Source organism: Rhamphochromis sp. 'chilingali', assembly GCF_963969265.1.
Source record: "Rhamphochromis sp. 'chilingali' genome assembly, chromosome: 20".
NCBI lineage: Eukaryota > Metazoa > Chordata > Actinopteri > Cichliformes > Cichlidae > Rhamphochromis > Rhamphochromis sp. 'chilingali'.
In genome coordinates this window covers 6,614,303-6,641,608 of record NC_137947.1, presented here as the reverse complement: position 1 = coordinate 6,641,608, position 27,306 = coordinate 6,614,303, and the positions used below count along the sequence as shown (strand labels likewise).

At 42.1% G+C, this 27,306-nt stretch overlaps 1 protein-coding gene across 1 annotated transcript in view; it reads right to left on the bottom strand.

Moving 5' to 3' along the window:
* Positions 1–27,306, bottom strand: part of adgra1b (adhesion G protein-coupled receptor A1b) — a 203,785-nt gene that overhangs the window by 68,167 nt on the left and 108,312 nt on the right. Inside the window, exons 13-14 of the mRNA XM_080869232.1 lie at positions 3,600–3,810; positions 2,870–3,078 (exon numbers count right to left, since the gene is read on the bottom strand). Coding sequence (XP_080725358.1) covers positions 2,870–3,078; positions 3,600–3,810 — 420 coding nt within the window. The remainder of the gene's footprint in view (positions 1–2,869; positions 3,079–3,599; positions 3,811–27,306) is intronic.

Below are 27,306 nucleotides of genomic sequence, written 5' to 3'. Positions count from 1 at the left end.
ACCATACTCAGCGTGGTTACAGAAGAGGGGTGTGTCTGGTAGAAGGGGTTAAAAGGTTGCTGGGAATGTGGGGTTGAGGCTTGTCACTGTGATGAAGACTGATGATGAGGCTGCATTTCTGTAAACGAGTGAGTCAGCCCTCCCTTCAGTCAGATAGACACAGGCTTGCAGGAGGCAGATGGGGGAGGGGAAGGGGGGGGGGTGCAAGAGGAGGAGGCGGGACAGAAGGAGGGAGACAGAGAAATGCATGGGAACTGTCCCCGGTGCTGAAATCTGTAACGGCTGCATTGTAACAGCTTCATGTTCAGCCCAGTGCAGGAAAGAGAGAAAGAAAAAAAAAATCCAAAATAGAGGGAGACTGTCTTTTTTATACCTGACCCACATCTGAAACAACTTGTATCACTAGTTGGAATGTAACAGGTCAGCGCCGCCTGCCTTCCAATGTCAAAAAAAGAGAAAAAGTAAGGCATTTGTTACACCTACACCAAATTTTCAAAATCCATTGCATGGAGGAGTGTAATATTTGCCCAAACAAAAGCTCAGAGGCTCTTGCAGTTGAGGTTTTCCACACTGTCCAAAAGTCATGTCTTTGGCATTCTGATCACAAAGCCAGGGGAGGATATTCTCTACCGTGTAATTCCTTCTGAGCCAAGTCAAAAAGATTCTCATTAGAGTGCTTTTTATATTCCAAACATCAGTGCCCAGGGACAATTGTATTAGGCTGCCATGCTATTTGTAGACTAATCATCTCCACACACAGACACAGTAAGAACTCAATGGAAAAGAAAAAGTCAAGATCAACAGGAATGGGATATTTCAATGTCCAACATCCACCCACCCTGCATGTTCTTTGCTAACCCTGACAGACACTTAAACTGCACACTGCAGACAGTTGATATAAAAGCATTTCGGGGTCAGATGTAAGGGAGGTGATACAGCTATGCAAGACACCAGCATGATGGCTAAGCCATGACTTGACACCCAGGGAATAAAAAACACATCACGGTCACCTTGTTTAACTTCACCCACAGCAGCTGAAATGTGGAACTCTGCTCAACTTGTTACTCTGATTTTGCTTTAGAACACCAAAAGCAAGAGCTGAGCTTAAGCTGGTCGCTGTGCTTTTACTGCATTAGTCACAAACGGTGGTTTCACCGATGGAGCCCCCCCCCTTGTGAATACTGTAAATTAAAAATGGTCAACTTGCAGTCGGGCTGTAATTGGCAATTCCCCTCAGATTGACATGCAAAAGATTATGCAACAGGTTTAGTACTTGCAGAAGCCACCCTGGGCTATAAATATCCCTGTTGCAATAGTACAGTATTTTAGATGAGACCATCAGGAGAATGATGTCACAAGTCCGTAAATAAAAGGTCCTTCTTTCTTGGGCACTGCAGAGAGCAGGCGGGTGTGGTGACTGCATTATTAGACGCGCAATCCCCGGCGCGAAAGCTCACATTAGACCACGATGTGGACATTCCCGTCACGGCTTTCTACCATCGCTATGACTACCTGCTACTTATCGTACGTGTCTTGAAGTTCAAATCATTCATCTGCAGCCGGGAAATTTGAGCAAAAATAGAAATAATAATAAAAATGCCGATCTAGCGTTTATTCTGACAGTCACAAGGTGCCCACTGACGGTGCGCCTGCCCAAGCCTCGCGTTTGATAGAGAATACATGTGCAATGACAATCTGACATCTGCTCTCCATCTGACAACAGCTCAGTGTTCTCCACAGACACCCCACTCCCCCCCTCGAGCAACACCCCCACCCCTTCTCCACCACCACCACCCCATGCCGTTTTTATGTGCCGCTTTCCCCCTCGTGCCCCACTCTTTTCCCCCCCATTCCTATGCGGCTGTTTTTTCTTCTTCTTCCTTTTTTCTCCTCCATCCTCGATCCAGCTCATTTCCACACTCGGAACAACAACCAAATTGAACAGCGGCTTCATAAAATATGCAGATAAAAGGAAAGACAAAAAAAGAAGCAACTCGGAAAAGCACCGACATCTCAAGCACAACACTTTTCATGCTCTGCCGAGGACTGACCTCCCAGTCTAACGAATGCCACTCTTCGGTAAACATCCGGAGGATTTCTTTTCATCCAAAAAAGCGGACCAGGCGCAGCAGCTCTATGGAGCGACTGGGCGATGCGATGCCATTGCGCTTTTGGTATTATCCTCATGAAATCAATTCGAACAGAGGGACGTCGTCGGAAGAAGGCATCTCGTCGGCGTCTAGACCAACTTGAGCGACACAGATGAACGATCCTACGCTTTGCAGTCCAACATTTCTTTTCTTTTTTTTCTTTCTTTTTTTTCTCTCTGCGATGGTTGCAACCAATTAGCACACCACTTGCGCTCGGAGGCGAATAGCTCCTGACAAGGCGCTCCTTCTCTTGAGCATCGCTTCTATTTCAGCTGCTGTGCTGCTTTTTGGAAAAAAGGTGGCAGACTATACAACACCCGCAACTTTCCAGGATACGGGGTGGGGGGGGGGGGGGGGGGGGGGGGGAGAATTTTTCTTTTCTTTTTTTCTTTTTTCTTTTTCTTTTCTTTTTTTCTTTTTCTTTTCTTTTTTTTTTTTTTAGCATAGCGCATACTCCAAAGCCAATAAATCCCCGTAACGCATTTGACAAATCCTTTTCCCTCTGCTGAAGAGGAGCAACAATAAAAGGAAGCGTTTAAAGGTCCCTTCTTAAAACACGTGACTCCAGCCTATTCCACGGTGAAAACAGATGCATTTGATCCATAACAGGCCTTAAGCAGTGGAGGAAGCATTTATGTAGTGGTTGGGGGGAGGGGGGTCATGGTAAAAAAAAAAAAAGAAAAATGAATGACACCGGTACCACACAGGAGACTACTCACCATTAGCACAGCAAAGTTATTATGGTGGGTGCAATGAATGGTGGTCGTGTTGCCCCCGGAGCCTGTTATGTGGCAGCCCTCTGCCCTCCAGCCACCGTGTCCATCCAGCAGGTCAAAATCCCAATAGGCTGCGGTGGGGTCTACACCCAGCGCGAAGTGCCTCAGAGCAATAGTAACAGAGTGCACGGCGCTCCCGAGGCTGCACCCATCTGCAAGGAAAGCAACACATTCAGTAAAGGAAATCATGTGGAAAGTCTGTAAGTGCTGTGGCACAAAAAAAGCATGGGCATGAGAGGACGAACCACCCCCCCCCGGCCGCTATACACACACACACATGCACACAGGCTAGACAAGTGTCAGACAGCTGACTGCAGGTGATAGACTGGTGTGTGAAGTGTTGCAGTTAACTTTCATTTCAAATCGAACCAAAAAATAATAATATTTTTGCTAAAACATGGTGTGTTTTCGGACATGATGCAGCAGCGGAGTGTGCAGGGTGATCTGAAGCACGCGCTGCTCTCTTTAATCAGAGTAAATGAAACCGCAACAGAGTTCTTTCATTTATTCCGGGAATACGCACAGGAGCGGTGTGTCAACATGTTGCGCAGAGCAAACTGATGGACTACGGCTATGTCCGCGTGTGTGTGCGTGTGTAAAGCATGTCCGTGTCGGCAAATACAGCACGGCGTTGACATCACAGGCATGATGATAAAAATGGATTTCCTCTTACCTAATTTGGTGAAAGCAACTGGTGTTGAAACGCTCCTACGCTTCCCGTCGTCTGCGAGATTTGACGAATTGCCGGTGCAAGGGAAGAGTTTCCCATTGCGAAACACAATAAACTGCAGCTTGCAAGTGGAGTTATCAACAGATTGCAACGGCGAGGAAGAGATAGGCGTACCAGCCAGCGGTAAATGGATTGAGGCGACTGCCACTGAGTTCTGCGGATGGAACAAAAAAGAAAGAGAGAGAGAAGAAAATAAAAATTAAATAATGTGTCGGTGATGCGCTGTGGGAAAAAAACTCTGTTAAAAAAAAGAAAGAAGAAGAAAAAACTGAAAAAAAAAATCCTTTCCTCTCCGGGAGTGGAGGCGACCATAGACCAAAAGTGACCAAGGGAATGAGAATCACGTTTGAAGCGCTCTAGTGCGCCTATTTGGTCAAGCTCCCTGCCGCAGAGGTGGAAATGGTTCTTACCATTTCAGCTTGAGGGCACATCAACACTGCAGCTTGATTTAAAGAGACAACCGGTCTGACTTTATCTTCTTTTTAGCAACTGTAAACACCAAAGAACACAAATAACATCCCTGGCAAGATTTCTTTTTTTTGGGGGGGGGGGGGGGGGGGGGGCACAGCTTGGGAATGCCAAAGTGAAGACTCTCGCCATCTTTAAGCAGAAGTAAATCCAAACCTGCCTGTAAAATAAAAAAATAATCCCCACCAGAGTTGCATTCAAGATCCACACTCCCTCTGATTTGTTATGACCTGAAGCAGATCATTTTATATTCTGACCAAATAACTAAGTAGCCCATACTGTCCAAGAAAGTCTGAGCTACAATCAAGATCCAGCAGCCCCACAAGAGCGGCATGATTACAGCTTCGGGAACTTTGGCAAAGCTCACGATTTAGTAACTTGACATCCTGGTGGACAGAAATGTTGCTCAAGGGTGTGTGGACCAGTGAGTGACTGCATTTAGGACAGGACAGGCAGCACTTAGGCTGCCAAAGAGCAAGTTTAATCAGAAAAAAAGGCTTCCAAAGTGCCACTGTCAGCATGTGTGGCCACACACACTTAACTCTGTGCAACTGATATATCTGCATCAGCTCATGAATTCCACATGCCATGCACAAATACAGCGGAGGGAAGTGTGGCGTGCTTGGAAAGTTAAGCAAACGCGTGTTTAAAAAGAAAAGGCTTTCTGCTGACATTATCTGAGGTGTGATTTTATTCAGAAAAGTGATAATTCTCTAGTCAGGGACCTTCATCAGAGTGTGAAGCAGCGATTAAACAAGCTGACATCTTTGTTGTTGTTGTTGTGAAGAAGTGATTACAACAGAAAATGTTCTTTCAAATGAAGCCAGCACCTTGGGTTATTAACAGAATTTGCGCGCCATGAACAGATTTCTCGGAAGAAGCAAAATGACTGACCCCGCACATTGATTCATCCCTGATGGAGAATGATGCTAATGACAAGGCTGCTGATGATACCCCTTCATAATAGGCATAATGACGGCATCTTGCTTGCGGCTTGCTTTCCGAATGCAGTCTGTTTTTAATCAGCTTTCAATCGCTTCACCCTCCCTGGCGTGAGAGGATCAGCACTTTGAACCTAAAGGGGAGGGAAGCTTCCTGCCAGAGATGAATGTGGATGCACGGAAAGTGCCCTTACAGTTAATGGGTAGCTGCTTAGTCAGATGTTCAGCCCAATCAATGCCGAGGAGGAAGATAGCCAAATTTCTTAATCGAGTTAATCAAGAGCTTCCTTGTCCAGTATTATGTTGATTACAGTAACCGTGGCGTTTGTCCAGCCTTTTATTCTGCTTTGTCCTGATCGTCCTGGTTCCTTCTGTATCCTAGAAAATAAATATACACGGGTGCCAAAGAGCAGCTGTGTGCTTAAGCACAGTTCTTTTTACGTCCGAGACACCACGGCAGCATCAGCTTTGTTAGCTATTTGTTTCTGCATTGACTCACTCTTGAAAAGGTGTTGATTTTCACCCTGCAGGGTGTGTATGCATGTGTGTGTGGAGGGAGAGCAAGAAAGACAGAGGATCTTTGCCTTGAAATTTATGTTGCATCATTTCCTTTCTGTGAGCAGCTCAAGCTTGGCAGTCTGTTTCCAAGACGTCACAGGATACAGACATCAGGGATGGAGTCAGGGAGGATTTCAGCCTAGGTGACGATCTAGGTGGTGTTAAACACAGGCCCTGGCATGCTATTCGAATGCAGTGAGCACAGATTCCGAGTGACCCATCATCCCCAGGGGAAATGTTTTCAAATCGCACAAATTCAAAAAAGAAACCTTATCTCGTATACTTGTCTCTGCATCTCTTCCTACATCTGTTATCCCTTTTTATGTGGCGTATCAAAGTGATTTACAGCCCGGGGTGTGTGTGTGCGCCATAAGCCATGGCGTGCGTAAGGTCCCATTCTCAGCAACAATCTATGTTCCTCCTGAGCAACCTAAACAGCTACATTTCCTCAACCCCAATGCCACCAGGGACCTCACACTTCAGAGTTGATTTAGCTGGTTGTACCTCAGCTGCCTGACCTTCCTCCAAGCCCCTCCCTTTTTTAACAGGGCAGCATGCTGTAGTCTTAGTAACCATAATCACACGCTCCCCTCCATCTCTCATTCTAGCCTTCCCCCTGCTTATTCTTTTATTCTCTTCCTTATAGAGGGCAGTTAGGTGAATGTCAGCAGTCACCTCCTATTTCAAGCTGTTCCTTGCTCGTCCACCTCCCTCCCTCCAGCCTCCTCCTGCCTGCTCCTTGATGCACAGCCCTGCTTGATGGAACCACCAAGCTGCAAAACAGCCTGCTGGGCAAAACACAACAGCGGCGTTTGACCTGGGGTGGCCACCAAATCACAGCATAAACATCGTGCTTAAACACAGATTCCTGACTTTACAGGAGCGATTGCTATTTAGACAAAAGAGGTGGAAAATTAGGAGAGCCACTTTAGTGTGCGATCCAAAATTAGAAAGAGCCACAGCTCTGTGCCTTTGTAGATATATCTGTGGGAGCGATACAGCTATTTATTTGCGCGGGCGGAAACTTGAAAATTAAGTATGAATGGAATGGATTTAGCTCAAAGGGCAGCTTGCTGAGCTCGCCTTCAGCCAAGAAGAACTGCTGACAAGCACGATGGGAGACTTGCATAATTTTTCTGTTTCTTTTTTTTTCTCATAATCATTGGCAGTCCAGTCAGCACAGACGTGGTCAAAGGCGCAGTGTCCATGACAAATAGGTAGACATCAGGAGACTTCAGGGGGATTGTTTCTACCCCTTATGTTTTAGAGTGATTCTGAAAATAAATCACAGTTTGCTCAGAAACATTTTTTTTTCTCTTTAAACAAAAAGCTTGTACACAGGATGCTGCCAGAGCTTATTCAATATTTGAACACACTTGTATCTCCTGACACCGAAAATACAAATAAAAGGAAACACGGCTCTACAGCAAATGACTGCTGCTCGCGAGATTCAAATGCGTTTTGCTCTTGAGCAATTTTACGCCGTGGCGTTGTTAGCGTTACCTATCAAGACAAATTAAACACAATCCCACACGGTTGCCATGCCAACAGGAATCTGTTTCCCCCCCTACATGAGTTGTGTGGCGTCGTCGTGTTGTGTTGGTTAGTTGGTTGGGTGGGGGCATTTGAGCAGATATGAAGCAGGAAATCAGCGTCTTTGGAGAGGCTGAGCTGTGCTTCAGCTGTCAGCCACGCTCTCCTCAGTCAGCTCTGACTCAAACTGTCACATCACAGTGTAGTGGCGTAACAAAAACATTCAAGAGGCCGCAGCAGATGGACAATACTGTCTGACTGAAAGGCCGTTTCGGATTACAGATTAATTAATGAGTATGTGGTGGATAAAACTCATGAATTTGCTGCGAGGTGACTGATAAAGAGCCATAAAAGAACCTTAAAAGGGGAATTCACATTTCCATCATAGTGCTTTAATGCAAATATTTGAATTTCACTGGTCAGTAAGAGTTTGTCGCATTAGTCAGTCACTGCCACGTCAGCGTAGCCTACATGCCCATTATTAGTGAAAGCAAAGATAACTGTGACTCACTACAGTGTGCCTTTTGAAAGAAAACATTTTTATGCACTACCACAATGATAAGAAGCAATTTGCACACACTAAGAAAAAAGAATTATTCATTGCTCTGACTCATCTCCCATCTACAGTCGGTACCATAAATATTTGGACAGTGGCACTTTGTGTAATTTTGTCTCTGCTCAGCACAAAAGATTTGAAATGAAGCAATCAGGATGGGAATGAAGCTAGACTTTCACCTTTAATTTAATTTTAAGGGTTTTAACAAAAATATGCTCTTACTTTTGAGAGCTGACAGCCAGGTTCTGCTGTTTCCTGAGTGTTTCTTGAAAAATTAAAGGCGATAAAAGGTATGGAGTTCATTCCAAGTATTGAATTTGCATTGGTAGTATTTGACAGGAACCCTTGATATGTGATCTGAAGTGTTGTGGATGCACGAGAAACCTAACAGCGAGACGATAGAACCTTTAGGAGTCGCCAAAACTACAATGTTTGCTTTTAAAATTAAACAACAAAGGCCTAAAAAAGAATTTGAGAATGTTCTCAAATGGCCAAGTCCTCAACTGACCTCAACTGAGAATGCATTTTATTCACTGAAGACACAACTGAATGCAAAAACATGCGAACACAAGCAGTGGCTGAAGGTAAAAGCCAGACAGAGCATCTCAAGGGAGGCAACGCAGTATTTTGTGATGCCCATGGGTGACTCCAGGCAGTCACAGACTGCAAAGGATTTTCATTCAAGTATTGTGGATAATAAGTTTAACTCTGTTGCTTTCTCCAATTAGTTTTAAACGTCTAAAATTGGAATGACTATCGCTCCAAATCTTTAAGGAGTCTATAAAACGGCTATTGTAGGGCTTGTAGTTTTGGAAGGCTCAGACCCAAAGTATATAGTTTTGCCTCTATGGAGCAGGTTGTTAAAATAATAAATTCCTTATTTGCCTTGACAGTAATCTTGAATTTAATATTAAGCTGAAATTTAGAATTTGCTTTAACTCAAGTTTGGTTGGCACCGGCCTGTGTCTTGCTGACAAGTTTGCCATTGTGTTCAATGCTCACCGTCTCACTATCTCACAATACATTTAAATGATATCCTTAACTAGAGAAGCGATAGGCAATGGACTGCATAAATCAGAATTTTGGATTTTGTGAAAAATGCCTAATTAGTGAAACTGAAACCAGCGTTAGCAATGAGAAGGACTTCTCTGAACAGTCCCAAACAATCACCACCTTTTTCCTTGGAGACGCTTGCATGTGTGAAGCTGTCAGACTAACTGAAAGAGCTCGGCTTTGCAAACATCAGCACTGAGCAAATCGCTGCGCTGTGTGAAGTTTACTGTTTTTGAAAGGCAAGAAGTGGTAGAATTGCAGTACCATATCATCATTTTGATACATGCTCTGCAGGCTTGAACTTTTCTAAACATTATCTGAAGGAGGTCAGTACACTTAGTTAGCACCGAGTGATGCTTAATTGAGGCAGTAAGGAGCCTTGACTCTCAGTTTATTACAACGTCCCTGTGTGTCATGGAGATTCAAATGCTAAAAGGTAGCTAACACTAGCTAGCTCACGTTTAAGTATTAGCATGAAGTAGGACATTTTTAAAAAGTGATGAAAACTGCTGAAAGTAACTGATCTGTGCTGTTGTTTATGTTTCCAATGGGTAAAAGGACAATAATAATAATGTCACTGCCACAGCTTTAGTTACTGGTGAAAGCTGTAAGAACAAAGACCACCGCTACCTCCACCACAGCGCTGCCACACACATACATAAAGTCCTCTTGAAGTTGATCTAGCTCATGCTTTACTGTCACCACTTTCTGTATCTTATGCTCTCGTTTCTTGACTTAGATTCACCTGCTGGTTACAGAGACAAGATTAATGGTCGGTCACTCGGCGTAGCAATAACAGCTGGCGATCACACAAAGTGGGTGTGCTAGCACTGCCTGAGAGGTGAAACCGATTCATAACTTTGGATTATGCCAAAGGGTCCTGTCCTCTCTCTGTTCGGACTGCCCCGGTGGATAAATGTCTGAGTTCCCCTTAATTCAATACATGTACAACCTCTGACTTTATACTCTTTTCCAGATTTACTTTCACTTATTCCAGGTCAGCACTCTAGCAGTGAAAGAGGACATGACAGCTATACAATTAAAGTCATGTTTAGGCTTGAAGTCATTAATAGATTTCTCACTTTTGTTCCACTTGTCGGATAGCTTTATTTCAAGCACGCTGCATCTGAAGCCTGGAAACAACATTGCTGCAGTGATATCAATTGTCGCAGCTTGCTGCTGTAAAGGCAGATTTACCCAGAAAAGGGTGCATTTGACTTGAACAATATGATTAAGCACATCTCCATTTGAGGAGAGACGGGGGCAGAACAATTGCAGTCTCTTTGGGACTTTTTTCGATTGTAATTTAAGATCCGCCACACAGGTGGAATGGATGTGAAGTGGTGTGTGTGCGCTTCACAGATTGAATTATACAATTACTTTCCACCTGCCATCTGATGATTTTTTATTTTTTTTGTACATGTGGCAACACTCTCAGCTTTGGCAAGCCAGGGCCAAGTATTGATCGCATAAATGCACGTCGTCAAACAGTTTGCAGTTCGTGGGACTGAGGTGAACTCTGCAAATCAATTGGAATGAAATAATGAAACGAAAAATGAAAGTGTAACCTTCACAACTGATGTTCATGCTACCATGAATCCAAACACTGTAACGCTAGCACACATCCCTATGTAGACACACGAGTTTAAAATATGTATCATGTTCCCCTGACATGATCTACAGTTTGTATTAGTTGATAGCAATATCCAGTAAGATATGATGGCACACAGAGCCTCCTCCCATTTCTGATCTTGTCACCATGGAAACCTGCTTATTAGTCTGCGTGAATTAACAAGTTTCCTCCACAGAGTGGAGGGCTAGCTAGTGCTTCATGTGCTAAGTGCCTTTACATCAACATGGGTATGCATGAATATGTATGACGGTGGGGAACCGGGGTCATTCATCAGCAAAACTCGAGTACAACATGGTAGAGTGGGATTTCTGACTTCCAGACCTCCGCTCGGGGAACATGATTAACCATCCTCTGACCGGCGGCGGCAGACACGAACCGTATTTCAAAGATTTTCTTTTTTTAAAAAGCAGACACAATTAATTTTTTACATGTAATTTGATCAACCCAAGGAAAGTCTAAATATTTCATTTTCTTGTGAGCGTGATGCAACACGGAGTGGTCTGCGAGCTCATTAATCATAATTTAACACTCGCACTGTAGCACTGGCCTCTTTTAGGACTTCTCTTACACTGATGTTGCGTGCAGGGCCTTATGGTTCCCTGGATCCCACCTACACACACCAGCTGTTGTGAGATTCTAGAGAGGTCAACACCATCTGCACACAGCAAACACAACTCATGCTGTATAGAACAAATAACGCTTTGGAGATCAAGTGGATCCATTCATGTGCAACCAAAAAGCATTTTGGGGCTCCTGTGGTCCCGCGACTGTGGTAGATATTGCAACCATCCGACTGCTTCCAGCTGAATGGCAAAGCATAAAGGCAGTGAACTGTACATTATAAATATACACACGATATAAAATTGCTCGCTCAATGCTCAATACGTAAAGACGAAGGATGCATAATGGCAAATCCTCATGAAAGCATTTATGCCATAATAACATTTATGAGCAATCAGGTGTGCTGCGTGGTTAAAAAAGGTATTAACTGTTGGTTTACTAAGCCATTTTCGTTAATCAACACAGCATTATATAAAAATGCAAAAGGTTTCATTTAGCCATAATGTATTTAAAGCTAATGGAATTGTCCTGAGATGCGATTGTCTTTAATGACCTACTCTCTCATTTTGCATTTAAGCTCCTCTCCTGGAAAATGCTCCTGGGCATCAGCACAGCAAATCTAACAGATCTGGGAGGGAAATGAAAGCAGAGGAAGAGGGGAAGGAAAGTGCTGTATATTTTTGCCCTCTTGCACCATATTAATCCCTTCCCACTAATCCTTCAGCTGAACCAAATAAAGCTGTAATGGCTTTGATGGCCATTTTTGGCTCACCAGGGTGATGATGAACTCACTGGTCAAAATCACCAATTCAATCCCTTGGCCAGATTTTTAAAAACATTCATTATTATTATGTCCCTTTTGTCTCCATGTGTCTGATAGACTTTCACAGACTACACGAAGATCTGTGATTGTTCGGCCACGAAGCAAGCGCAGACCTTCACGCCTCAAACATGAAAATACAGATGAGAAGTGTAACAGAAATATCTTTAGAATCAACAGATCAAAAAAAGCCAAAAAAAGAAGAAAAAAGTAGGCATATTCACCAAACCTGCTCGGCTTCTGCCCACTGTGCTTACTCACACTGACTTTATTAAAAATCTAGCCTCCGCATTTTAAAGTCAGTAAAGGGTGAGTCTCTTCAAACAATAGTTTGAAATAAAATGTCAACAACTTAAGGCAGATGCCTTTGAAAAGACAGGGCTTTGAAATGTTTGAAGCTTGCTTCTCTGCAGAGGCTTCTAAGAGTAGGTTAGTGGATTTCACTTGCTACCTAGATAACCACAAGACCAGCCCTCAACAGAAACACTTGGAATCCATCCAACAGCTGCAACCGCTTTGTGTGAACAGATGGGAAATGTGTTTGGGCTGTGGAGACCAGCACAAAGAGACTAAAAATGGCTTGTTTAGAATGTCGACTTGACCTTGTTTGTCTTAAATTAGGTCTGGAATGGGAACTGATATATGTCAGCCAAGATGTGAAACACGCTCGTGAGCTGCACATCTTTTCCAATAAACTGAACGTGGAGCAAAGAGAATGATAGTGTGAGATAATCCAGGCTATTACTAATGCTGAGAGGTGGTATAAAGGGGCTGGATGGAGCCTGGATCGACTGTCATAGGGCGAGAGGCGGGGTACGCCCTGAGTTGCCAATTTTGACACTTCAGAATTGGGGAGACATTCAAAAGGGCTGGTTTTTTTGGGGGGGGGAGGGTTTTGGCGGGGGGGCAGTAGCCAGTAGCATCCATGCGCTTGACTTCGAGGTGTCGCGGTTATTATTGTCCGGCCGGAAACGGCAGCCCAATTAAGGATGGTTTAGCAATTTTTTTGTCCGGGTGGAATTTGGGAGAAATTTGGGAGAATGGTGGCTCCAGGAGATTTTTGGGAGGGGCACTGAAATTCGGGATTCTTCCGGAAAAATGGGGAGGGTTGGCATGTATGGGGCTAACACATAGATGGATAACCATTCAATTTGATTTTCTATTCAGTTTTATTCATATGGTGCCAAATCACAACAGCAGCCCTAACTATATGCTTTATTGAAAAGGCTAATCTTAACCAGCGTCTCTGTCTTCTGAAAAGTTTCTAAAATAGAGCCAATCAGAATGTGGGACTTTTTCTCTATAAGTGAGATTGGAGACAAATTACAAAACAAAACTATGCAGTCCCAAATAAAAGAGAACACCTGGTCAGGCTATGACATTGCCCAGTTTCTGTATTCATGCTTTTTGGTAGGTTTTTGGTTTAGAGACAAACAAATAAACTCAGTTCAACAAACAGACAAAGTCTAAACTTGAATTATTTAGTTTTAATTTAAATATAATAGTTCATTATTGCTTTATATTTTAAATTAACATGATACAAAGCAGTAGTCAATTTTCAGTAGCTTGTCTTTATGCACACTTTGATTTTTGTTCACAGATGTTGTTTGCTATGCTGTACAAGCCTCTCAGTCTCGGTCACGCTGAAGAATCCAAAACACAACACTCTTAGCAAGGGTAGGAGGATTTATTGAAGCGCACTCGTGCCTCAGATGCACATCACTTTAATCGATCTGTTTAAGCATTACCATAGTCAGCTCACTTTGGGTGTTCAGACCCCCTCCCCATGCTGTAATCAATGACAGTCCATCCACTGTTCCATTCCCCCCCCACTCCTACATGATGCAGTGGAACCAAAGCAAATTGACTCATATATGTCTCAAGAAGCGGAGATGAAAGCTTCTGTTTCTCAATCAGGTCCACCATTTCAGCGAAAAGACCGACAGCAAATTCTCCAGCGCCATCTCATAGTAAGATGAGAAAAAGAAAGATGATTGGAGCTTAATTTGAGCAAACGAAATCCCCGGGGATCTGCACTCAATTCATCAGCCATTTAATGTGTTAAACAAGGCTAATAAGCTGGTGTCAGTAAGCTGCCTCTTTAGCACAACTGCAGAAAAATACGCCCTGATCCATGTTGTCATGGAAGTGGTGCTACGCAACTTGGAAACAATCATCCAGGGAATTGTCTCTGCCTACACAGTGCAGTTTAAAAACTTCATGTGATATTTTTTTGGTGGGGTTGAGGCCTTTATGAAACTGCAAACAGGAAATTATAAGTGGGGGAGAGAAAAAAAGGCCAGTGGTTGAACTTAAAAAAGAAACATCTTAAACTCTACCCACAATACCTGATTTGAGTCCTGGTCTCTGAGCCAGCACAGTTCAAGGTGTCATCATATTTCTCCCACTTCCCCCAATAAGCCATTTTTTTTTTTTTACAATTGTTGTTATGTCATATAACATGTAAGCATACTGAATAAACACAGGCAATCTTAACGGCGTATTCTCTACTACTTTAAAGGTTAACAGATCATATAACAAAATACTGCACAGTGTAGAAAACCCACCCAGGAGTCATTTATTTTGCTCTTGTTAGTGGACTGTTGGGAGTCTCAGTATATACTCAACACATAGTCTGATCAGTGCCATAGTCTGGTCTTGTAAGTCGTTAACAAATAAATGAGACACATTTTCTCCATGCGCACCCTTCATTTAAAAATAAATGCAACATTTTCCTTGTCATTGACCCAAGTCCACCATCACTATCTAAAATTAATGGCTGCACATAATAATGTCAATGTTAGAACTTTTACATTGTCACCCATAGCGCATTATTCAAATGGGCAGACTGATGATTTGGATGGAGCAGAGCTTACGTGAGCCAATCTAGCCACTGCCTACATCCATCAATCTACAGAGCCTCCACTTGGCCCAGATTAACATCAGACAAGAGGGCACACTTTGAAGATTCTGTTTAAAAAAGTGATTAGCTGGGAGCCAGCCATGCAGCCCAATGGGGACTTATTAGCCATCCCACTTAGTGTACACATTGACCACCGAGAGACAGGGAATGAGGACGGGAGGGGAAGAGAAGTCATTCATCACAGATATTTGTTTTCACCCTGATTAGGAAACAAGCAATGTAATGGTGTTAACAACCGGCTAACCTTTGTCTCATCGCCTTCTTTAACATATGTTTGAGAATGCAGCTCTTGGTCCAAGCTGCAGAGCCTCTAAAAAAGTCCAAGACAGAGATTTGAAGCAATTGCGTATGATTGATTTTTGTAGCTGTTCCACATTGGACAGCACACTAAATGATTTATAGCTCAGGTCTTCTTCTCAGAGGAAGTGGCAGTTCTTTAAAAGCTCCACACTCTGTCATAGCTAAAGTTAGCTGTGTGTATGCACCCACCCGTGTGTATGCATACAGTGATATCAAATTCTGACATTCACGACAAGTGAAACTTCTATCTTACAAAAGTCAAGAAGGAGATTTTTGAGAGCAATTTATTGGGAGAGGTCCTTGAACCCTGCAGGACCAACAGTAAACAACATAATGTATGCCTAGATGTACAGTGTGGCATTTCTGTGAAGAGGCACGACTCTTGCCTCTACTTTGCAAGTGCCAGGCTGAAGTAGGATCAGCTGTGGTAATGGTGGAGGGAGAGGAGGGGGACGAATAAGCTCATTGGTGCTGTTCCACTGTTCCATTTGTCATGAGAGAGACACTATCTAGCTATTTGTCTGTGATCCTTTAACCTCAGGGTCACCGCCGCTGGCCATGTTTAACTCCATCAGACTAAGGAGCTTGCCACATGCCCCCAGCTACCATCGCCATGTCACAGCATCTAAGCTACATGGATCTCAGGGGTTGGAGCTAATTGGTCGCTTTTCAGGAAGCCTGTCTCCATTGGTCTCATCAGGAGAAGTTAGTACTATCATCAAGGTGTCATTACCCAGAGAGAATTGACCATTGTGGCAGTGATGAAGAGGAAGCAAAGATCTACTCCTTTCTTTGCCCTGAAATTCATTTAAAAAGCAATTTGACTTGCTGCTTAATGCTCCTCCCTTCAAGTCGCATTACTTTAAGAACTCATTTTCATGTCCTTGAAGAGTGGAAAAAACAATTCGTACTTTTCAGCAGCAACTGAAAAAATATGCAGGACACTTATATAGATTGTTTCCAAGATCACTATATTTATTTATTTATTTTGTTGCTTTTCAAATAAGTCAAGCATTATTCAAATTGGGTACTTTAGTTTGCAAAGCTTCATACAAAATCCATTAGTAGCTGTTCATCACTTTTATCTTTCACATTTTTCACTTTTTTTTTTTAGAAACAATAGCAAATAATTCAATGTTATTTTTTTTCTTGAAAAAAATATTACTAAGATGTTCTCTCAAGGTGGTGATACTCAGTGAAACAGTCATCTAATTCTTTTTTTCTCTTCTCTGCAAAATTAATCTATAACTTCCAAATTGTTTACAGCTTTTTGAAAATAAAGTATGTACATATATGTACATGTGTGTGTAGATATATATGTATGTATATGTATGTGTGTTTGTTACTTGTAGTTATTACTGCCTGTTACCTGTGGTAATGCAATTTATAATTTATATATTCTGTATTCAGTTATGAAGGCTCTAATTGTTGTTTGCGAGCTGCCGTTTAGATGCTTGTATGTGCCCGGGGCTGTTGATGGGTCTGTATGCAATGATGGGCGTAGCTGTGGGAAGTTTATTGTTTTTTTTGTTGATGAGTGAGTATAAGGGTGGGATTTAATAATAATAATGTTCAATATAGGTATTTGTTGTGCCTGAAAATGAACAAATAAATGAATGAATGAATGAATGAATGAATGAAAATTCTCTCTGTTTGTTTTCTTCAAGTTATTCTTGGATTTTTTAAATTTTACCATGTGTGTCGTTTTTGTTATTCCTTAACACGTAATAATCCAAATCAATGCAATGTAGGTGCACAGCTAGAAAGGCTCTTAATCCTTACACACGTGAAGTAGAATCTGAGTCAAGGGACAGTTTAGTTTCATCAGATGCAAATCAGACACGGAGCAAAATGTGCAGATGGTACATTGGTTCTGTCTCATCCACTCAGTATATGAAGGCTGCTAGTGAAATGATGAAAAAAAACAGCTGACTGAGATGTTGGCGGTGACTGTGACACCTCCCTCCACCAAGCTCCTGAAAAAAGTGAGCTGCAAACCTGCAGCCTCCAGGGGGCTTTGTATAAGAATGGATGCTCGACGGTGGCTAGCACCAGCCAGACGTTAGTTCCACTCCAGGGATGGACCTGCCTTTCCATGTCAGTGTAAATGTAATTTTCACTCAGCTAAAGCACCTCAGGTACCCTCTCGCCTCACATCCAGGATTAAGTAGTGAGAGCGAGAGTCAGGAAGAAAAAAGACAGACAGCAACATGTGATGTGAGAAATGAAAGCAATGTGTGGCAACCTTTGCGATATGCTTTCGTGCATGCGGAGTGTGCAGTCATGCGTGTGTGCATATCGTCAGGTGCTGTGGCACCTGCAGTTTGTCCCATTTTTACTCCATTAAACTGCCATTCATCCGCACAATGCATGAAGCACTGGGCGATCAAATCTAATTCCGCATGGCCAATATTTTGAGGTTAAGATCTCAAAATCCATTTAACCACAGAACCAATAGGAAGTTCAGAGAAGACTTAAATATCTGCATGTATTTTACTGTGTAAAATACTTTTTACTCTGTAAAATACCAAAAATAAAGTACAGTAGCATACTCTTATTTATTTAAATAACTAAAATTTACATTTAAAAATGACATGTATAGACATGCATGCAGTCTTAAGAGATATACTGAAGTTTTAGCTGAAGGCTGTCTGGTTTTGTGTGATATCCAGAGCTCTCTTTTTTTTATCGGAACCCACGTATAGCAGCTCAGCTAACAGTCTGGAGATTGTGCGATAGACAATGGACAACTCTATCAGCTATCAGCTCAAGTTGCAGTGCTAATGCTAAGAGAAAGCAGTACTCTTCAACTGCAATAATGTTTCTTCCTTACGTGTTTAATCCACATAGTTTATACTGGCACACCAGATGGCGAGTATTTGTGTTTTTATTGTAAAACATAAAAATAATGCACAAAAGGATTTATTATTATTGTATTGTTGACACGATGTAGCAATAACTGCAGCTATTCCACAGCTCCACAGCCAAACAACAAACTAACCTTCCATGTAGTCCTCTGTCCTCAGTCCCAGGGCAGGGGAAAGAAAGAGGAGTATACAGGATTACACACAACTGACTTGTCATGTCATCCCAAACACAATCGACCTTTGTTGGCTCCCCGTGGGAGGCTCCAGCCTAGGTTTCTATCTGCAAGACTTAACCTAACACACACTGCCATCCATCTCTTTCCTCAAGGCCACAATGTATCACATCTGCCTTCTCATTTACAACTAAAGCTCCTTCCAAAGCTGCCAATCCAGGCCAAAGTACACTCCTGGGGCTGCAGGATCCAGATAAATGCCCCAAACAGTTCAGCATAAACAGGTGCTGTCAATCAATGAGATTCTTGTCAGTGCACAACTAGGTAAGATGATTCGCCGTGCATACAAGCCAGAGGCTCCTGAGCAGGTTCAGAAAGTCACCTGACATCAGGCAATATTTTTCCAGTGATATAATGATTTAGTAATCACAGCTTTTAATGCTTTTAAAAAATTTGACGTTTTCCAGCAATAGTCATTCAACACTTCATGGTACTTTAAGCTAATGGGCTAGTCCTAGAAAATGTTTCCTCCCTACCTATCACTTCTGCTAACACCTTTTCAGAACAGCATTAACTTGCTGCAAACAGCACACAGCTTACTAACTTCATATGTCAAAATGGTAGTATTTTCTCATTTAGACATAAATCAATTTTACCTTTTACGTTTTCCTGCCACTTCATGTTGCGTACATATGAAATTCACAGAATGAGCCATGGTACCTTCGCAATATCATCTACTACCTAACTATAAAGATTACAGAAGCTACTTCCTACACCCTAAGAGACATTCAAAACAATCAGTGAGTAATGAAATAAAGGAGCCAGGAGCACCAGGAGCAGCTGAGTCGCAGTGTTGCTGTCTGATGCTCCAGGTTATTACACCGAGAAAAAAGACTTCAACAAATAGCAGGAAGCAACAAAGTCTCGATTAACAATAAACTTTTTGTCAAAGATTGTAATCATTACTGGTGAGTCTTGTCAGTCTGACTTGTCACTGGGTCAGACTGCTGTAAAGTTGTGGCTTATAAACATTTAATCGATAAAAGAGAGAGAATTATAATGCAAATGAGAAAAAAAGATTAAGCATACATGGAAAAAAACGGGACTCTGGGTGCTGAAGGGAGGCAAACTGTGCGTATCTCTCTGTGATGATATGTGATGATATTTCTGATAAATAGACATCAAGAAAACTTCTTATATGACAAAAGAAGCTTCAGTTAGTTCTAAAGAAAGAGAACTGTGTAATGAGCTAGCCTCACTACGGAAGAAATTAGCTGTGTTAACTTAGCATAAGTTTTTTTTGGTTTTGTTTGTTTATTTTGTTATTTTATTTATTTACTTTTGTTTCTTTTCAATTTGTTTTGTTGGTATTGATGTTGCTTTTGTTAAGTTGTTGTATATTATGTGATTGTACTATAAACAAATATGTCAGTTGTTTTCAGAGCAGCTGCTCACGGGGTATTTGCTGTAATTTCCCACCTGTCAAGATTGTGTTTTGGATATTGACTGAAATTTATTGCCTGCAGCTAAAAGGTTTCTTTGTTCTCACCTGAAGTCTGCAGGCATATTTTGTCAGATTAGAAGTAGAACAGAAGTCCAACAGGAATAAGACATGGAGTACTGCAAAATCCTGCAGTTTTGTATGACAGTAAACACCCCTGACATTAAAGCATTTGCTTATTAATAGATTAAAAGAAGAGTCTCATTTTATATTGGGAAACAGGTCTGTACCAGATCTTTGAACAGAGACCGTGAGCATCACTAAAACAACCAGGACTCACAGCTTACAGATTTTAAAAATAAAGGCTGTATAAGGTGTTTTTGTAGGTAATTTAAAATGTAGAATACAATAGAATAGAATTGAAATATCCTTTATTGTCCTTTGTTGGGAAATTCACGTAATCCAGCAGCAAAGTGACAGACAAATGGCAAATTCAGATTCACACAAACGTAAATATAAATATAAATATAAATTTTAAATAAAAGGAAATAAGAAACATCATGTTACAAGGAAACAGCGCCTTACTAGTTTTAGGATCCAGGAATAGTTTTTTAAAACTACTTTAATTCATTTTGAAAGTTCGGATTCATTTGCTTCATTGCACATAGTTCATATCACAATAAGAAAATCTAAATCTAAACACATAAATATGGACCCCTCACAGGGAATTCAGCCCTGCCCCAAATGTGACCCCATTTAATGGGCTAAAACTCATTTAATGGGCTAAAGCTCATTAAATGGGGTCTGCCCATTAATTGACCCATATAAATATGGGGAAATTCAGTGATGCCACACCACCGCCTAGTGATGATAACCAAACTAACTCCCGCAGTTGGAGTGTGAGAAGAGCTGCCTTGAAAATCCCATTCAAATAAGTACTGAATAAGGAAATCTATGAGAAGGACCGGACTGAATAAAAATGAGGGCATTAGGATAAAAATAGAACAAAGATACTTTTTGGAGGACAGATTTTTCAAAGCAGAGTAAACTGAACGTCTGTAAGGAAGGCCAACAAAGAGAAAAAGACATAAACCTCTTTTTCATATCATATATAAAAGTTTGCTTTCACCAGTTCATTTGCAAAGCAGTGTCAGAGTTATCACTACCACTAAGGACACACCTCCCACTCTGGGGTTTGTATAGGCGTTTGTGAGTTATTATGTTAATCGTGTGTTTACTGTTGTGGTGCGACAGCAGAATTAAATGTTTTCCTCTGCTACATTATTCATGGGCTAAAGGAGAGCCTTGGCTCCATGTTTGGCACTGGCTTGGGTTGTTTTGTTTAGCATCCCTTGTTACACAGGCCCTATCCACCCTACTTCTCACATTATGAATTCTTAATCGATGGCCGCACTCACTCACAGCCCAAATCTTGCTGGCTCTTCTCCCACGCCGCAGGCCCGAGGAGCTGGAAACAAGTTCAGGTGGATCTCGTCTTTGTCCTCACGCTCTGTTTACAAGAACGCAACGCCGATTAACGGAGATAATCAGATAACAGCTTTTAATGAATAAATTATGATTGGCTGGATCAGGAAGCACTAGGTTTTTGCCCAGGAGGCAAAAAAGGATTTAAAATGAATGCTTAAACAATAAGTTGAAAATGTGCTCATGTGATACAACTGAGATACAGTCTGAGTACCTTTGTCTTCCAAATCTGTTGCCCAGCTTTTTTCTTTAAATGTGATTCATATTCATGCTGTGCGCTGACATATATCCAATCACTATGAAGCGGGGATTTGACCATTTCTTTTTTATCAAGGTCACTCAGGTGCAGTAAAACAATGAGAAAGTGAAGTCACTTACTTAATATGAAATCATTCATCAGAGTGGCATGGGACTCACCAATATCAATAAGTTCACAGTAAAAGATAGATGGGACCTAAGTTGAAAATCAATGCTCCAACAAGTTAAAGTCACATCATTTGAAGCCATTTCTCTTAACCTACAACCCATATGGCGTGCGGATAGCAGCACTGCCAAAAATAACATCAAGAGTCCATATTTAGAGTGTTATTGGAGTGCACTTTTACACACATGAGGTGTGGACAGAGGCCACTGGAGTGGTGAAAAAGAGATTGTAGTTGGTGGGATGGCTGGGTGGGTGGCTAGGTAGGCAGTGGTGGGAAAAACTGATTTTTATTGAACCATTAAATCCCCAGTGCCAAATGTAATTTCAGGTTTTTGTTGCTTTGCCACCATTAGCTGCTAACAACCCAGTCGCTCCGGGCGATGTCCTGATAAAAATAGAGTGAAGAGACAAGGGCAAATCTGAACAACAGCATATTCAATCTAGGCAGTTAGGGTGTCGTTAGCGTTAGCCCGTCTGATTCCTTAACGTCAAGGCAAATGGACACGTCACTCAGGAAGCTTCTAAATCTCATCAGAGAGGAGACACAGGTGGGGAGCGAGAGCCAAACGGTGCAGAGATGAAGCAGCATAATAGACAGAGAGGGAGCGATAGGGACACATAGAGTCTTGATGAGAGCGGGCAGGTGCGTGTTTGTTTGGGATTGTGGGTTTGTGCATGTGAGACCATGCATGTGTAAAGTATAAGTGCACATTGCACGACAAGGGACAGGCCACATCACCATAAAATGTAATCTATTAAAGCTTATCCCAGACAAGATCGCTACATCTAAATTCATCTCAGTCTGTCAGGCCCTCTTCTATTCCCAAAGCTGCTGCATCATAATGGGATGTGACAGGAGATGTCCTAAGGAATGAGGAAATAAGAGCTCTCCATGTCACATAGCTGTGTCATTTTCATATAGTCTGTTGCCCCATAAAGACACAAAACAACATGTAGAGAATTAAAATACTGCATTATGGACTTTTTTAATCATTACATAAAGCCTTGCATCTCTATCTCTATCCTAGTCTCAGTGGAGCATGGCATTATTTCTTTCCGGATTTAAGCCTGTGCATCAGAGTTTATAGAATTTATATAGTTATTCCACCTCCCATAATTTCCATAATTTGCTATCTGTGTGTGGATCAAGAGTCTCTTCTCTTAGGCCTCAGACACACAGCAACAGTAGTTGCTTGAGGTTTTTCACTGTTGCTACGTAGGTGAAATTGGACACAAAGAGTGTGCTGCACTGTCCTTGTGAATTCGTTGATTACTAAAGGATTGCTGCAGTTGCCTATAGTTTGCGGGGAAGATGCAGACATCTCTGCAAATGGTCACCAGCTGCTGGCCGAGAGGCAGTGAAGGTGTGAAGAGTGCAACGCAAACAGGAAATAATAAACATCCTAGTAAAGATTGTGCCTTACTGATTGTTAAACATTGCAAAAGCTGCAACTTTTACTGTTTCTCATAGCAACCAACTTCACCTATCAACTGGTAGCAACTTCCAGTAATCACTCGCCAACCTGTCAACAAATACACTTTCTACCCCAACAACCATGGTTTCCAGGGGTCACCCATCAGTCCCTTATCCTGTGTGACTGGGACAGTAAGATAAAAGTCAGTGGCAGTGATGAAACATTGCCAGTTTGTCAGCGACATTTTTGAGGTAGGTTGGCAAACGTGTCGACCATATGAACGTTGGATGCGCATGATAATGAAAAGAGTAAGAGATACTTTACTGAACGTTTTAACTGCTTAAATGTATAAATCACAGAATAACTGACCCTCTAATCTAGCTGGGTAGCCTCTAAAATAATAATTCACTGATGTCCGGTACATATTCACAGTATTAGTTTACTTAGATTATTTGGTAGTGTTGAAATGTTGACAGCTAATGAGATTTGCCAGTGTGCTGTGTTTGAGTAGTGAGCCATGACCGACACACGCTCTGTTTCCAGATAAGGAATGGCCAGAGAAAAAGATAAACAAGCGCCACCCATCGTATTCCACACAACACAAAGTCAAAGCATTGTTTCAACCCTCCAGTTATGCTGAAGTTTAATTAAGCGTGGTTACAGCTGCTGGTCTCGTAAAGGTGAACAGAATATTGACAACCACCCCCCAAACCAAAGAAATGCTGCTGAACAATGTGAGTGAAGACGGAAAGGGATACTCCGCTGTGCCTCCACACTAACATACACAACACCCAAAAGACGTACTCCAGTAGGTAAAGCTCACACCATTGGCTGACACTCACCTTCTTCCATCTCCACTGATATCTGCTGCATAGTCAAAGGAAAATTAAAGCTCTAGAGACGACAACAAGATAAGGAGCCAGCTCATGAGGAATTAAGAAATGTTTACTGAAATATATGACAAAAAGATGCCAAAGTGTGAAGATTAGTATAAGTACAGGGTGGGCTATTTATATGGATACACCGTAATAACATGGGAATGGTTGGTGATATTAAAGTCCTGTTTGTGGCACATTAGTATATGTGAGGGGGCAAACTCCTCAAGATGGGTGGTGACCATGGTGGCCATTTAGAAGTCGGCCATCTTGGATACAACTTTTGTTTTTTCAATAGGAAGAGGGCCATGTGACACATCAAACTTATAGGTAATGTCACAAGAAAAACAATGGTGTGCTTTGTTTCAACATAACTTTATTCTTTCATGAGTTATTTACAAGTTTCTGACCACTTATAAAATGTGTTCAATGCGCTGCCCATTGTGTTGGATTGTCAATGCAACCCTCTTCTCCCACTCTTCACACACTGATAGCAACACTGCAGGAGAAATGCCAGCACAGGCATCCAGTCTCCATAGTTTCAGGTGCTGCACATCTCGTATCTTCACACCATAGACAATTGCCTTCAGATGTCCCCAAAGATAAAAGTCTAAGGGGGTCAAATCGGGAGACCTTGGGGGACATTCAACTGGCCCACGACGACCAATCCACTTTCCAGGAAACTGTTCATCTAGGAATGCTCAGACCTGGCACCCATAATGTGGTGGTGCACCATCTTGCTGGAAAAACTCAGGTAACGTGCCAGCTTCAGTGCACAAAGAGGGAAACACATCATCATGTAGCAATTTCAAATATCCAGTGGCCTTGAGGTTTCCATTGATGAAGAATGGACCCACTATCGTTGTACCCCATATACCACACCAAACCATCACTTTTGTTGTTCCAACAGTCTTGGAGGGATCCATCCAATGTGGGTTAGTGTCAGACCAATAGCGGTGATTTTGTTTGTTAACTTCACCATTCACATAAAAGTTTGCCTCATCACTGAACAAAATCTTCTGTGTGAACTGAGGGTCCTGTTCCAATTTTTGTTTTGCCCATTCTGCAAATTCTGTGCGCCGATCTGGGTCATCCTCGGTGAGATGCTGCAGTAGCTGGAGTTTGTAAGGGTGCCGTTTGTGAGTAGCTAATATCCGCCGAAGGGATGATCGACTAATGCCACTCTCCAGTGACATGCGGCGAGTGCTACGCTGTGAGCTTTCTTGCATCCACATTTTGGCAAATCCAACACTGAACCAGTTTCACGAAACTTAGCAAGCAGTTTGCTAACTGTAGCATGGGAGATGGGTGGTCTCGTAGGGTGTCTTGCATTGAAATCTGCTGCAATGACCCAGTTACTGCGTTCACCAGATATCAACACAATTTTGATCCGCTCCTCACGTGTTAACCTCTTCGACATGTCAATGGCTGTGAACAAAGAGAAACTTGTAAATAACTCATGAAAGAATAAAGTTATGTTGAAACCAAGCACACCATTGTTTTTCTTGTGACATTACCTATAAGTTTGATGTGTCACATGGCCCTCTGCCTATTGAAAAAACAAAAGTTGTATCCAAGATGGCCGACTTCTAAATGGCCACCATGGTCACCACCCATCTTGAGGAGTTTGCCCCCTCACATATACTAATGTGCCACAAACAGGACTTTAATATCACCAACCATTCCCATTTTATTACGGTGTAACCACATAAATAGGCCACCCTGTAGTGTAAAGAAATGCATGGGCATATATGAGCTATAAATAAATGGAGCTATAGCAAATAAATGGAAGATTTGGTGTGTGCCTGTAGGACTAAAGTGACCCTGCAAAACACTGACCAGGTGTACTGCATTATAGCCAGTCCAGCTCCACACAAAGTGCCCACGCTGTCACAGTGGTGAGAGCCTGTGGCTATCACAACCCTGTTTCATCAAGTTAAAAAGTCCAAACACTGCCATCCTGAGCTACCATCCTTAGTTTGGTAAACTAGCCTTACAGGACTTTGCTCTGAGAGCAAAGGGAGTTTTGACCCAGTGTTTGGTGTTTCCAAAGACAAAAAGCAGGTCAAGGCAGGAACTGTTGCTCTTCCCTCTGGAAGATGGTAAACTGGTGCTATAGAGTTTGCACATGGTTACTAGAAAGACTCATGTAGGCCGTGGTATTTAAAGCATGACTGTCCTGTATTAAGTGCCCCAAAGTGTAAGAAAGAAACAATCAGCATTACTCCATCACAAGCCAGACGGGATCCACAGAGTCAGTGCTGCTGATGCCAAATCTGCAGCGTGAGTGCAGTTCGATATTCATCTGACCGGGATACATTTTCCAGCCTTCAGCTTTTGGTAAGTGTGCACTCTTTGAACCCGCTTTTCCTGCCTAACAGTGAAAACTAAAATGCTTGCAGATGAGAGCTGGACTCTGGTCCCCTGGTTGAAATTTGAGTGTTTTTGCTTCCTAACATGGACTTTTTTGGGCTGTTTTAAGTCAGCTCTATTAGATGTGATTCCAATAATGCCTACATGGGTTGTTTCATGCTCTGTGGTAGAATCAAAGTTAAGTTAGTTAATTAGGTCACATTTTTATCACACAACTCAGTGGCAGTTCATCAGCAGAACTGCTACTCGCTAAGTTTTTCTTTGTTTTATTTATTTTTTGTTTATTATTCCATGTAAACCATAGAGACTGTAACGGTGAAGGCAATCAGCAGTTTTAGAAATCATCAAACAAGCCTGTCTAATAATCATGATGCAGTCAGTGATGCTAAAATCAGTTATATGTAAGGTGAAAATTGACTTTATTTCTGCATTTCTTTTGTCAATGTGTGGCTGATTGGTTAACTACATTAATAAGGAGGTGTAAATGTTTTCCTAAAAGAATATGTGTAAACAAAAAAAATGTATGCAATCTCTAAATAAGTGAAATTTACATGTGGAAAATTACCTCTCTATTTATCCAGATCTCATCAAATGTTCTCCAAAACTCCAAAATACAACTGCAAAGAAATGTCTAAAAGTGCAGTAGGCAGCAGCCACTTGCTTTTTTCCTGTCTGTTTCTCTTATCCTCAATCCCTCACTGCTCACCTTCTACCCTTCCTATCACCGTCTTTCAATGCATCCCACTCAGTCAATCTGCCAGGCAGCTATTGCCTTGAAACAATGCACCAATCATTGCAAAAGGAGCGTGGCTCACACCTCCTCTCCTCCTGTAGTCCAGTGGGATTGGCTGCTGCTTCGTCCTCCAGGGGTTTTCAGACAACAGCCAGATCCTCGGACCACTGTGTGGCTGCCAGGAGCAAAGAGCTCTAATGATCGCACACTGCCACTGAAGCAGAGCCAAGGACACAGAGGCCCAGAAAGAACTGCAAAAACCAGAGCGCTCAGGGGGGATGGAGGAGGCGTCACAATTTCTGTATTATTCAGAAGTGTGTTCAGGGCTATCTATCTACCTGTCGTCCATGGTAATCATCCTATTTAAATTCACTTGGAGAAGATCTTTTTCGAATGGATATGTCCTTCTGAAATGCTCCTCTTGTAGAAAATGTGTTTCTTCTTGAGTCATTGCTGGTCAAAGGTTTTATGCAGGTTATTGTGCAGGATGACTCAGTGATGGACTATTTTTCTCCCTA